The following is a 14597-nucleotide window of genomic DNA, read 5'->3' on the forward strand; positions in this document are numbered from 1 at the left end:
GAGCGGACAGCCACGAAAAATGTAGAGCAATTTTGGATTTCGTTTTAGCACGTTTGAACTGTTGCAATGTCACGATTGAAACTTGATTTTTTGAGACCTCCGAGGCAAGGTCGACGCGATTGTCAACGCCCCGGTGCCGAAAAATGTGACTGAGTTGCAAGTCGTAGCTCGGATTGCCTAACTATTACGCGAAGTTCATACCGAATATCTCATCAGATTTGCGAGTTTTGTATTGTATCGGCTGTTACGGAAAGACGAACGTTTTATCTGGACTCCATAGGCACGGTTAAGGCTGGCAATTCGGTTCAGACCTCTTATAGGGTCCTTCAGCCTTTTGCCATGCAACTCCGATCCCAACTTCCAAGTGGCACCGGCCGGGATACGAGCAGCCTTAGGGAAGATCGGGTAACCAACCCCGGTGGGAACTTTGAACGTATGCTGACAGGAAGGGGGGTTTGCTTCGGCAAATTTACTGAATCGCTTCGGACAGTAAACCGGGGGGTTGGTGTTAGGCCTTGCACGACCGGCACGTGCAAAATCAAGAACCGGAAAATCAACAAGAGAATACGAACCAAGACCAACGGCAAAGACTCCAGCGAACAAAAAGGACTTCCGATTGGAAACTCGGTACGTGGAACTGCGCCACTTCTCCGACATTATCGACGTCAGGACCTATCGTGGCGCTAACATCGACTCGGACCACTTATTGATGATAGTTAAAATGCGCAAAAACCTCTCCGTGATCAACCACGTACGGTACCTACGGCCGCCTCGGTATAATCAAGAGCGACCGAAGCTACCGGATGTCACCACTGCATACGCTTAGAATCTCATGGCAACGTTGCTGGACGAGGACGAGCTCGAGGACTACTGGAGTACGATAAAAGCAGCCATCAACAACGCAACGGAGACCAATGTTGGATATGTGGAACGGAGCCGAGGGAACGATTGGTTCGACGATAAGTGTTGAGAGATTTTGGAAGATAAGAACGCAGCGAGGGCGGTCATGCTGCAGTACGAGACCCGACAGAACGTGGAGCGATATAAAAGAACGCGGAAACGGCAGAGGCTGGCTGAGGTATCCGCATAAACGATAACCATAAGACGTGCTTAGCCACCCATTCGAGATACAATTCGAACAGTATGCGGCATTGTTGAATTGTCTGCATTACGGTCCGTGTATGGTGTTGGTTTATTTGGGTAGTGATTGATGGAGATGTGTTCAAATTTGTTGAACAATTTGTTTATCTTAGAAAACTTGTGACATGTGACAATGAAGACAAAAGACGTATTGCAGCTGCAAAGAGGGCCTTTTACGGATTGCGTAGCCAGCTTAGGCTCCACAACTTGCAAACGCAAACGAAGTACGCACTGACTGTACGCGGCTGAACAAGACCTCCTGGGATTTATACACGTTCAGGGAAACCGGAGGAACATCGCTTAAGACTGACGAGGATGTTGCGCTACTACACCCTCGGCGTTGGAGTGAAATTACTTTGTAGCTAACAAGGTATCAAGCTAAGGTATAGTTGCTCACTCAATTATACTCATATATGGAATAGGATAGGGCTGTGATATTGCACTACAATGATCTAGTTTAGCACCTAGTGTTCAATTTGGTTAATGTGTATTTTTATTCATACTTTTCCATTACTTGTTTGCTGTTTACTGTTTTCTTTTCAACTTGAGTGCAATTACAGGTCTTCCTTCGTTCCATTTTCCCAATGTACAATGTTTGTGTATTTTTTCTTGTCGGACAATACAGTACTCCTCTCTGACTCGGGAGTGTGGGAGAGTATTCCTGGTTCAACTGAGGACTGAAACATTTATCACATTGCATTTGTTTTGCCGAATAAGATGTTCGCCGTCATAGTAACATTCAACAACTCGAGAAGGCGACGACGTTTGTGTTTGGGATGTTCTAATGTTGTTATTCTGAGTGGTTTTGCTATGTATTTCACCATCGAATGAGTATCGTTGTCCCTAGCCTATTCGAGGATGTTTTATTAGTTGGGTTTGGTTTTTATAAGTTCCAATTTGTTGTTAGATTTTGCTTATTTGGAGTATATTTAGATTAGACTACTCACTGTTTGAATACCATCTTCATGTTTAGTCTGTATTTTTGCTACTAAAATCGAATAATTAGATTTTCTGTTTTAATCTATATTACGAGCGTATTGTTCTGTTCCTAGTTTGTTATTTCCGAAAACATGTTTTACTTTATTGGTTTAATTTTTTGTCTCTCCAAAGAAACACTGTCAATTTTGTTAGTCTAATAATTTTATGTCTTTCATTGTTTTTTGATATTGTTTCCCAATGTCGTGGTCTTTTGAACTCACAAAATACACAAGTTACATCCAATCACAGACGTGAAGTCGACGTGTGTGTAATACCTTGTAAGCCTTAGAAACAGTTCGCTGCCAAAAATTGATCCAATGTTTTGTGAGTTTCATCCTGACTAAAAATACATTGAGAAGTGAAGGAATGAGTCCGTTGGTTTTGCGATAAACTTGTCTTTTTTGTCTAGATGAGTAGTTATTTTCCTTTTTTTTTGGTTAAGAATTGTTCAATAACGGTGCCTAAAATGCTAGATTCTGCTTTTAACGTTTGTACATCTCTGTGCGTTATCCTATCCAAAAGCTTGGGAGGATGGTTCATTTTAAGATGACTTCTTCGAATGAGTTTGTTAGCTAGTATGATTTCTTTCAACTTTTAGAGCATACTATTTTATTGAATTTCTTTGGGAATCCGCTTATAGGATCCATGTTCCGAAAATAGGAAATCATCATCATGCGATATTTCAAACTTCGAGACTTTGAGGTGACTTTAGAAGAAACCCTGGAGGTATTCTAGAAGAACTCTAGGCCAATCTTTGGAGGAATTCTGAGATAACTCGTGGAGCAAATCTGGGACAATTAATGTGGGTAAAATTCGGCAGGAGTTTTTGAAATTTTTTTTTCCGGAGAAATCTAGGAGAATTCCTGGAACAATTATAGGAGTATCCCCGGAGGAATTCCATGAGAATTCCCGGATAAATTTTAAGAGAATTCACGGTGGAATTGTAGGAGAATTCTTGAAGAAAATCTAGGAGAATACCCGGAGGAATTGGTCGGCGTTAAGTCAGACAGGACCATCTGTTTTTCAATGATTTCGAGAAAAATGCCTGCAAGCACTTGAAATTTCAAATCTCTGGCATTATTTTTAGAAACACTTTGATTCTTTTATGTAATGACACATCTGAATCAAAATAACGTCGAAAAGTTCTGGTTTATCGAATTCCTCAGCTTATCTTTACCTGCCCAAAAAATCGCGTAGTCCGCTCTGGCTGAACGCTGGCCAATTCTAGAATAATTCCCGGAGGAATTCTAGAAGAATTCCCGAAGAAATTCTGCTGGAGAATTCTGGGAGCAATTCTAGGAGAATCCTCGGATGAATTCAAGGTGAACTTTCGGAGGAGTTCTAGGAGAATTTCCTAATAAATAATAGGAGAATATCCGGAGGAATTATAGGAGAATTCCCGGAGAAATTCCAGGAGAATTCCCGGTCTAGGAGAATTCCCGGAGGAATTCCAGGAGAATTCCCGGTCTAGGGGAATTCCAGGAGGAATTCTGGGAGAATTCCTAGAGGAAAGCTGGGAGAATTCCTGGAGGAATTCTGGGAGAATCCTAGAGAAATTCTATGAGAATTCCCGGAGGAATTCTAGGAAAATTCTCGGAGGAATTCTAGAAGAACGCCCGGAGAAATTCTAGGAGAATTTCCGGAGAAATTCTAGGAGAACTTCTGAAGGAATTCTAGGGGAATTCCGGGAGGAATTCTGGGAGAATTCCTGGAGGAATTCTGGGAGAATTCCTGGAGGAATTCTAGGAGAATTCTTGGAGGAATTCTGAGAGAATTGCTGGAGGAATTCTGAGAGAATTGCTGGAGGAATTCTGGGAGAATCGCCGGAAGAATTCTGGGAGAAATGCTGAAGAAATTCTGGGAGAATTGCTGGAGAAATTCTGGGAGAATTCCTGGAGCAATTCTGGGAGAATTCCTGGAGCAATTCTAGGAGAATTCTCGGATGAATTCAAGGTGAATTTTCGGAGGAGTTCTAAGAGAATTTCCGGATAAATAATAGGAGAATTTCCGGAGGAATTATAGGAGAATACACGGAGGAATTCCAGGAGAATTCCCGGTGTATGGGAATTCCTGGAGGAATTGTGGGAGAATTCCTGGAGGATTCTTGGAGAATTCCTAGAGGAGAGATGGGAGAATTCCTGGAGGAACTCAGGGAGAAGTCCTGGAGAAATTCTATGAGAATTCCCGGAGGAATCCCAGAAGAAATCTCGGAGGAATTCTAGAGAATTCCCGGAGGAATTCTAAGAAAATTTCCGGAGAAATTATAGAAAAATTTCCGGACGACTTCTGGGAGAATTCCCGGAGGAATTCAAGGAAAATTCTCGGAGGAATTCTAGAAGAACGCCCGGAGAAATTCTAGGAGAACTTCTGAAGGAATTCTAAGGAAATTCCTGAAGGAATTCTGGGAGAATTCCTGGAGGAATTCTGGGAGAATTGCTGGAGGAATTCTGGGAGAATCGCTGGAAGAATTCTGGGAAAATTGCTGGAGAAATTCTGGAAGAAATGCTGGAGAAATTCTGGGTGAATTCCTGGAGGCATTCTGGGAGAGTTCCTGGAGGAATTCTGAGAGAATTCCTGGAGCAATTCTGGAAGAATTCCTGGATCAATTCTGGGAGAATTTCTGGAGCAATTCTGGGAGAATTCCTGGAGGAATTCCGGGAGAATTCCTGGAGGAATTCCGGGAGAATTCCTGGAGGAATTCTGGGCGAATTTCTGGAGGAATTCTGGGAGAATTCCTGGAGGCATTCTGGGAGAGTTCCTGGAGGAATTCTGGGAGACTTTCTGGATCAATTCTGGGAGAATTCCTGGAGGAATTCTGGGAGAATTCCTAGAGGAATTCTGGGAGAATTTCTTGAGGAATTCTGAGAGAATTCCTGGAGGATTCTTGGAGAACTCCTAGAAGAAAGCTGGGAGAATTCCTGGAGGAATTCTGGGAGAAGCCCTGGAGAATTGCTGGGAGAATTCCCGGAGGAAATCTGGGAGAATTCCTGGAGGAATTTCAGGAGAATTCCTGGAGAAATTCTAGGAGAATTCCTGGAGGAAATCCAGGAGAATTCCCGGAGAAATTCTAGGAGAATTTTTGGAGGAGTTCTAGGAGAATTTCTGGAGGAATTCCAGGAGAATTCCCGAGGGAATTCTAGGAGAATTTGCGGAGGGATTCTAGGAGAATTTCCGGAGGAATTCAAGGAGCATTCCAGGGGAAATTCTTGAAGGAAGAATTCCCCGGAGGAATTCTAGGAGAACTCCCGGAAGAATTCAAGGAGTATTCCCGGAGGAATTCTAGGAGAATTTGCGAATGATGCTAGTAAAATTTTCGGAGGAATTCTAGGAGAATTTCCGGAGGAGTTCTAGGAGACCTCCCGGAGGAATTCAAGGAGCATTCCAGGAGGAAGTTTTGAAGAATAACCGGAGGAATTGTAGATGAATTCCCGGATGAATACTAGGAGAATTCCCAAAGGAATTTTAGGAGAATTCCCGAGAATAACTTTAGGAGAATTGCTGGAGGATTTCCTGAAGGAATTCCTGGAGTTTTCTTGGAAAAATCAGGAATTCTGAAACGAAGTTTTAGGAATTTTTGTTTTGAAGCTCGACATGTCGCTTGATGGTTTCGCAAAATTATTTTTCGTTGAAAAAGTATGCCCTAAAGAAAAGTAGGAAGCAATGCTTTTTGGGGAGTTACTTAAAAACACAAAAGAAAACAAATAATAATTGAAATAAACTTCATTTATTAGAATATCATCCTCAATAACGTAAAAAAGCGCTTGAACAGAGTAATCTTGAAACTAAAAGTAAAACCACTAGAGTAAGAAAAGCACTATTTTCCTACCAACAACGTTCAACACGTACACCACGTGAGTGTAGTTGCAATATTTAGTTTACAACATAATAAATATTCGCGCAACCGAAAAAGCTATTTAAAAGTCACCACATTTGATGCTGGCGCTATGGAATGGAAACGGTTTCCTTAAATCTTACTGGCTTTTAACACGACTCTACAAAACCTATACAAAAAAACCTTTTTACGAATTAGATAAAGCATTTCGTGCGGCTTATTTCTTTACCGATTCGCCGACGACTTCTACAAGGTAGCGATCACATACAAAAGATTAAATCATTAGCAAGGGTTAAAATTTAGGAAAACTTTTAAGGATTTCAGAGGAATGTGGTTTTAAGATTTTTTCGTTTATTTTACATAAATCGCTTTTCTACCGAATGGATTGTTTTTTCTTTGTCTATAACTCGTGTATTCGTGGTACAGGTGTTTCTATATGGTGATATGATGCTATTTTCGTTAATACCACGTGCCTAACGTGGCCGGTGCCATAAGAGTGTCAGTTAAGTGAGTGAGTGCCGAATATCAGGAGCAGTTAATAGGTATATGTATGGGGCTGTTCGAATAATGGTTTTATGAGAGGGTGACCGAAGAATGGCAACACTGACTGACTGACTGGTCGCGGTTTACCTACTATATTTAAACGACTGACTATGATGGTACGAATTTACTGATTCTGCGAGTTGAGACTCCACTGGGCAAACTGCTCCTGCCATTGGACGTTGTCCTGGAGGGGGTTGAAAATAGGAAATTTTGTTTAGCGATATTCTAATAATTCTGAATTTGGAGAGATTATGCGTACCTTATCACTCCACTCATGGCTTTGCATTTCCTCGAAGTCTGTAAAATAGAAACGAAATAAGTTTGTTATGAATGTATATTCGAACTAAAAATTAAAATTTGTTTTTGAAAACGATCTTTTGTAACATACATTATGTGACTGTTCTAATTTCAGGGTGCTTACATAGATTCGAATTACATCGTTGAACAACAGTGACATTCTTTCAGTATATGGGACAAAGCTCTATTCTAATATATTGTTTGTAAAGTATTCAAATGAGTAGTTAGAAAATTTTCTTTGCTACGGGGTTCATTACATCAAAAAAGCAGAAATCTTTAAAAACAATACACTCAGCTCAACCCCACCATTGAATCCTTATGGTAATTTTTTAGATGCTAAAAATCGTTGGGAGTGACGTTGTTAAGTAAGTTAATGTCACTACACTGAAGCTATTTTGTCCTGGGAAGGGGCAAAGGAATTAGATATTTTCTAGAATGTCACCCAAAATTCTTCCAGAATTCCTCCAGAAATTTTCCTAGAATTTCTCCTGCTATTCTCCAAGAATTCCTCCAGAAATTTTTGCAAGAATTTTTCCAGAAATTCCTCTACAATTTTCCTCTAGGAATACTCCGGGAACTCCTCTAGGAATTCTCCTAGAATTCCTCCAGGAATCCTCCTAGAATTTCTCCAGGAATCCTCCTAGAATTCCTCCAGGAATCCTCCTAGAATTTCTCCAGGAATCCTCCTAGAATTCCTCCAGGAATTTTCCTAGAATTCCTCCAGGAATTCTCCTAGAATTCCTCTAGGAATTTTCCTAAAATTCCTCCAGGAATTCTCGTAGAATTCCTCCAGGAATTCTCCTAGAATTCCTCCAGGAATTCTCCTAGAATTCCTCCAGGAATTCTCCTAGGATTCCTCCAGGAATTCTCCTAGAATTCCTCCAGGAATTCTCCTAGAATTCCTCCAGGAATTCTCCTAGAATTCCTCCAGGAATTCTCCTAGAATTCCTCCAGGAATTCTCCTAGAATTCCTCCAGGAATTCTCCTAGAATTCCTCCAGGAATTCTCCTAGAATTCCTCCAGGAATTCTCCTAGAAATCCTCCAGGAATTCTCCTAGAATTCCTCCAGGAATTCTCCTAGAATTCCTCCAGGAATTCTCCTAGAATTCCTCCAGGAATTCTCCTAGAATTCCTCCAGGAATTCTCCTAGATTTCCTCTAGGAATTCTCCTAGAATTCCTCCAGGAATTCTCCTAGAATTCCTCCAGAAATTCTGCTAGAATTCCTCTAGGAATTCTCCTAGAATTCCTCCAGGAATTCTCCTAGATTTCCTCTAGGAATTCTCCTAGAATTCCTCCAGGAATTCTCCTAGAAATCCTCCAGAAATTCTGCTAGAATTCCTCTAGGAATTCTCGTAGAATTTCTCTAGGAATTCTCGTAGAATTCCTCTAGGAATTCTCGTAGAATTCCTCTAGGAATTCTCGTACAATTCCTCAAGGAATTCTCGTACAATTCCTCTGGGAATTCTCGTACAATTCCTCTGGGAATTCTCGTACAATTCCTCTGGGAGATCTCGTAGAATTCCTCTGGGAATCCTCGTAGAATTCCTCTACGAATTCTCGAAGTATTCCTCTAGCAATTCTCGAAGTATTCCTCAAGGAATTCTCGTAGAATTCCTCAAGGAATTCTCGTAGAATTCCTCAAGGAATACTTGTAGAATTCCTCAAGGAATTCTCGTAGAATTCCTCAAGTAATTCTCGTAGAATTCCTCAAGGAATTCTCGTACAATTCCTCAAGTAATTCTCGTAGAATTCCTCAAGGAATTCTCGTAGAATTCCTCTAGGAATCGTCCTAGAATTCCTCCAGGAATGAATTAACTACATCGGCTGTTTTGCTACTCTCCGCATCGACCAATCTGGCGCTAGCTTCTATGCGCGAAAACACGCTAAAAGTAAATCGAAAAAATATTCTATGGCGAATAGCATCTAAAGGCAAATTTATCGAAGTGGAATACATTATTCGAAAAAATATTTGGTAGTGGTTGTGCACAATGGTGACTACTATTAAGCCTACCAAATATTTTTTCAGTAAAAGTTTTCTATTTCAAGTAATTCAAGTTTAGATGCTTTTCACCATACAAAATAAAATGGATTTACTCCTGCTGATCAACTGTGGCTGCGCGCAAAGCGGGTAGTCCATTCTCCTAGAATTCCTCCAGGAATTCTCCTAGAATTCCTCCAGGAATTCTCCTAGAATTCCTCCAGGAATTCTCCTAGAATTCCTCCAGGAATTCTCCTAGAATTCCTCCAGGAATTCTCCTAGAATTCCTCCAGGAATTCTCCTAGAATTCCTCCAGGAATTCTCCTAGAATTCCTCCAGGAATTCTCCTAGAATTCCTCCAGGAATTCTCCTAGAATTCCTCCAGGAATTCTCCTAGGATTCCTCCAGGAATTCTCCTAGAATTCCTCCAGGAATTCTCCTAGAATTCCTCCAGGAATCCTCCTAGAATTCCTCCAGGAATTCTCCTAGAATTCCTCCAGGAATTCTCCTAGAATTCCTCCAGGAATTCTCCTAGAATTCCTCCAGGAATTCTCCTAGAATTCCTCCAGGAATTCTCCTAGAATTCCTCCAGGAATTCTCCTAGAATTCCTCCAGGAATTCTCCTAGAATTCCTCCAGGAATTCTCCTAGAATTCCTCCAGGAATTCTCCTAGAATTCCTCCAGGAATTCTCCTAGAATTCCTCCAGGAATTCTCCTAGAATTCCTCCAGGAATTCTCCTAGAATTCCTCCAGGAATTCTCCTAGAATTCCTCCAGGAATTCTCCTAGAATTCCTCCAGGAATTCTCCTAGAATTCCTCCAGGAATTCTCCTAGAATTCCTCCAGGAATTCTCCTAGAATTCCTCCAGGAATTCTCCTAGAATTCCTCCAGGAATTCTCCTAGAATTCCTCCAGGAATTCTCCTAGAATTCCTCCAGGAATTCTCCTAGGATTCCTCCAGGAATTCTCCTAGAATTCCTCCAGGAATTCTCCTAGAATTCCTCCAGGAATTCTCCTAGAATTCCTCCAGGAATTCTCCTAGAATTCCTCCAGGAATTCTCCTAGAATTCCTCCAGGAATTCTCCTAGAATTCCTCCAGGAATTCTCCTAGAATTCCTCCAGGAATTCTCCTAGAATTCCTCCAGGAATTCTCCTAGAATTCCTCCAGGAATTCTCCTAGAATTCCTCCAGGAATTCTCCTAGAATTCCTCCAGGAATTCTCCTAGAATTCCTCCAGGAATTCTCCTAGAATTCCTCCAGGAATTCTCCTAGAATTCCTCCAGGAATTCTCCTAGAATTCCTCCAGGAATCCTCCTAGAATTCCTCCAGGAATTCTCCTAGAATTTCTCCAGGAATCCTCCTAGAATTCCTCCAGGAATCCTCCTAGAATTCCTCCAGGAATCCTCCTAGAATTCCTCCAGGAATTCTCCGAGAATTTCTCCAGGATTTCTCCTAGAATTCCTCAAGGAATTCTCCTAGAATTCCTGCAGGAATCCTCCTAGAATTCCTCCAGGAATTCTCGTAGAATTCCTCTAGGAATTCCTCTAGGAGTTCTCGTACAATTCCTCTGGGAATTCTCGTAGAATTCCTCAAGGAATTCTCGTAGAATACCTCAAGGAATTCTCGTAGAATTCCTCAAGGAATTCTCGTAGAATTCCTCAAGGAATTCTCGTAGGATTCCTCTGGGAATCCTCCTAGAATACCTCCAGGAATTCTCCTAGAATTCCTCCAGGAATTCTCCTAGAATTCCTCCAGGAATTCTCCTAGAATTCCTCCAGGAATTCTCCTAGAATTCCTCCAGGAATTCTCCTAGAAATTCCTCCAGGAATTCTCCTAGAATTCTTCCAGGAATCCTCCTAGAATTCCTCCAGGAATTCTCCTAGAATTCCTCCAGGAATTCTCCTAGAATTCCTCCAGGAATTCTCCTAGAATTCCTCCAGGAATTCTCCTAGAATTCCTCCAGGAATTCTCCTAGAATTCCTCCAGGAATTCTCCTAGAATTCCTCCAGGAATTCTCCTAGAATTCCTCCAGGAATTCTCCTAGAATTCCTCCAGGAATTCTCCTAGAATTCCTCCAGGAATTCTCCTAGAATTCCTCCAGGAATTCTCCTAGAATTCCTCCAGGAATTCTCCTAGAATTCCTCCAGGATTTCTCCTAGAATTCCTCCAGGAATTCTCCTAGAATTCCTCCTGGAATTCTCCTAGATTTCCTCCAGGAATTCTCGTAGAATTCCTCTAGGAATTCTCTTAGAATTCCTCTAGGAATTCTCCTAGAATTCCTTTAGGAATTCTGTCAAAATTCCTCTAGAAATTCTCGTAGTATTCCTCTAGGAATTCCTCTAGGAATTCTCGTACAATTCCTCTGGCAATTCTCGTTGAATTCCTCTGGGGATTCTCGTAGAATTCCTCTGGGATTTCTCGTAGAATTCCCCTAGGAATTCTCGAAGTATTCCTCAAGGAATTCTCGTAGAATTCCTCAAGGAATTCTAGTAGAATTACTCAAGGAGTTCTCGTAAAATTCCTCTAGGAATTCTCGGAGGATTCCTCTAGGAATTCTCGGAGGATTCCTCTAGGAATTCTCGGAGAATTCCTTTAGGGATTCTCTGAGAATTCCTCTAGGAATTCTCCTAGAATTCCTCCAGGAATTCTCCTAGAACACCTCCAGGAATTCTCCTAGAATTCCTCCAGGAATTCTCCTAGAATTCCTCCAGGAATTCTCCTAGAATTCCTCCAGGAATTCTCCTAGAATTCCTCCAGGAATTCTCCTAGAATTCCTCCAGGAATTCTCCTAGAACACCTCCAGGAATTCTCCTAGAATTCCTCCAGGAATTCTCCTAGAATTCTTCCAGGAATTCTCATAGAACTCCTCCAGGAATTCTCCTAGAACTCCTCCAGGAATTCTCTTAGAACTCCTCCAGGAATTCTCCTAGAATATCTCCAGGAATTCTCCTAGAATATCTCCAGGAATTCTTCTGGAATTCCTCCAGGAATTCTCCTGGAATTCCTCCAGGAATTCTCCTGGAATTCCTCCAGGAATTCTCCTGGAATTCCTCCAGGAATTCTCCTGGAATTCCTCCAGGAATTTTCCTGGAATTCCTCCAGGAATTCTCCTGAAGTTCCTCCAGGAATTCTCCTAGAATTCTTCCAGGAATTCTCCTAGAATTCCTCCAGGAATTCTCCTAGAATTCTTCCAGGAATTTTCCTAGAATTCCTCCAGGAATTCTCCTAGAATTCCTCCAGGAATTCTCCTAGAATTCCTCCAGGAATTCTCCTAGAATTCTTCCAGGAATGCTCCTAGAATTCCTCCAGGAATTCTCCTAGAATTCCTCCAGGAATTCTCCTAGAATTCCTCCAGGAATTCTCCTAGAATTCCTCCAGGATTTCTCCTAGAATTCCTCCAGGAATTCTCCTAGAATTCCTCCAGGAATTCTCCTAGAATTCCTCCAGGAATTCTCCTAGAATTCCTCCAGGAATTCTCCTAGAATTCCTCCAGGAATTCTCCTAGAATTCCTCCAGGAATTCTCCTAGAATTCCTCCAGGAATTCTCCTAGAATTCCTCCAGGAATTCTCCTAGAATTCCTCCAGGAATTCTCCTAGAATTCCTCCAGGAATTCTCCTAGAATTCCTCCAGGAATTCTCCTAGAATTCCTCCAGGAATTCTCCTAGAATTCCTCCAGGAATTCTCCTAGAATTCCTCCAGGAATTCTCCTAGAATTGCTCCAGGAATTCTCCTAGAATTCCTCCAGGAATTCTCCTAGAATTTTACCAGGAATTCTCCTAGAATTCCTCCAGGAATTTTCCTAGATTTTCTCTAGGAATTCTCCTAGAATTCCTCCAGGAATTCTGCTAGAATACCTCCAGGAATTCTCCTAGAATTCCTCTAGGAATTCTCGTAGAATTCCTTTAGGAATTCCTCTAGGAATTCTCGTACAATTCCTCTGGGAATTATCGTAGAATTCCTCTGGGGATTCTCGTAGAATTCCTCTGGGGATTCTCGTAGAATTCCTCTGGGGATTCTCGTAGAATTCCTCTGGGAATTATCGTAGAATTCCTCTAGGAATTCTCGTAGAATTCCTCTAGGAATTCTCGTAGAATTCCTCTAGGAATTCTCGTAGAATTTCTCTAGGAATTCACGTAGAATTCCTCTAAGAATTCTCGTAGAATTCCTCTAGGATTTCTCGTGGAATTCCTCTAGGAATTCTCGTAGAACTCTTCTAGGAATTCTCGTAGAATTCTTCTAGGAATACTCGTAGAATTCTTCTAGGAATTCTCGTAGAATTCTTCTAGGAATTCTCGTAAAATTCCTCTATGAATTCTCCTAGAATTTCTCTAGAATTCTTAGAATTCCTCTAAGAATTCTCCTTGAAATCCTCTAGTAATTCTCTTAGAATTCCTCTAGGAATTCTCCTAGAATTCCGCTGGGAATTCTCCTGGAATTCTTCTAGGAATTCTCCTAGAATTCCTCTATTGATTCTCCTAGAATTCCTCTAGGAATTCTCCTAGAATTCCTCTAGGAATTCTCCTAGAATTCCTCTAGGAAATCTCCTAAAATTGTGTACAATAACAAATTCGATGTAGGGTGACCAGCTTGTCGAATTAAAAGTTTGCGATTCCCTGCTATGAACAGTTCGCATGTATGGTGATATTAAACATTTCTGAGTATTAAAGTTTTTTTAGAAAGAGAGAGGCCTTCTAGTTCTAGTGTGTTTACACATTGAAGGAATGTCACATGTTCAACAGATGTTTTGAAATTGAGTGCTTTCTCAACAATTGGGCGGTGCTGTATAACATTCAACGTGAATACTGTGATTGCTAAATGATGTAGGGGAACATACAAAAATTTCAATAATTTTGCTGCCTTATAAAATTACAAAACAAATGAAAAAAATCACACGAGTATAATCATATTATCTTACCTAGCATCTGTCTGACATGGTGGTGCATGCCATACTCTTCGTCGGATCCTACTGAAACGTGGTTTTGAGTTGATTGAAGGTGGCGTTGGTTGATTGGAAGTTAGGTTTTTTTTTGGTTTCAGTGTTCGCAGTTGTGGTTTGTGTCGGTTGTTTGGAAGTAGTATCATATAGTTGAAAAGAAGCGATTATTTTCTTATGGTGGTTTGGATTGATGCACTGTGAAAAATGCTGTTGTTTTGTGTTCGAGTTGCCGAGAGTTCCGATTGTGATTTTGTCGGGTTATTCGAAAACTAAATCAAGAAAACGAAACTGAAAGGTGGTAGTGGTGATACGTGTTGCAGTGGCTGTCTTTTGTATCGTGCCTTTTTATGGGTTTTAGCTGGAATGTTGTTTGCAGTGCCAACAAAAAGCCAACATTTGGCAACTTTGCACGCGCGAGGTTTCTAGTTGAAGCTCAAAAAAAGTTTTCGCCAAAAATATAAGTTCCGGAAAAAATTGAAGCAAAACTGGTTGAAGGGAAGCCATAACAGGAAACGCAGCAGTCTGCACCAAATGTTTTTGAACATATTTCAACCTCCCGCGTTGTGGGCAAGCATATTGAGTGGCACACACGCGCACTAGTTCTACTTTTGAGTTAGACTCTCCTCTCCTTTAGGAATGCGCTTTCCGGTGGAGAAGCTGTACCTAGAAATCGGAACACCAATATTTGTAGGTTATGTTCGTTTCCGTTAGAGAAGTGGTTTGCTTAGATCCTACACTGACGCAAAATGGCATGAAGAAGGTACGTGTACATACGAGAGGCTAAAAAGAGAACGATTCTTCCGTTTTAAAATAACAAAGTAGCCATAACAGAGTTTTTTTACAGCGCGTAGCTTACTTGGATCGGTTGATTGGCAGCAAATAATTACACACG

At 41.2% G+C, this 14597-nt stretch overlaps 1 protein-coding gene across 13 annotated transcripts in view; it reads right to left on the reverse strand.

The window, feature by feature from the left end:
- Positions 1–1610: 1610 nt before the first annotated feature.
- LOC115253624 (dystrobrevin beta) overlaps positions 1611–14597 on the reverse strand; it is a 139884-nt gene continuing 126897 nt past the window's right edge. For 5 of the 13 annotated variants that reach the window (XM_029867048.2, XM_029867031.2, XM_062860630.1 and 2 more), the window contains 3 exons: positions 13685–13735; positions 6753–6790; positions 1611–6677 (listed from right to left, as the gene is read on the reverse strand). In XM_029867048.2, the coding sequence (XP_029722908.2) occupies positions 6618–6677; positions 6753–6790; positions 13685–13735 (149 nt within the window). In that variant the 3' untranslated portion in view covers positions 1611–6617. Of the gene's footprint in view, positions 6678–6751; positions 6791–13684; positions 14369–14597 lie in introns of those variants that run through there. The other 8 variants (XM_029867039.2, XM_062860631.1, XM_029867069.2 and 5 more) reach the window with 3 other exon arrangements.

Source organism: Aedes albopictus, chromosome 3 (assembly GCF_035046485.1).
Source record: "Aedes albopictus strain Foshan chromosome 3, AalbF5, whole genome shotgun sequence".
Lineage (NCBI taxonomy): Eukaryota > Metazoa > Arthropoda > Insecta > Diptera > Culicidae > Aedes > Aedes albopictus.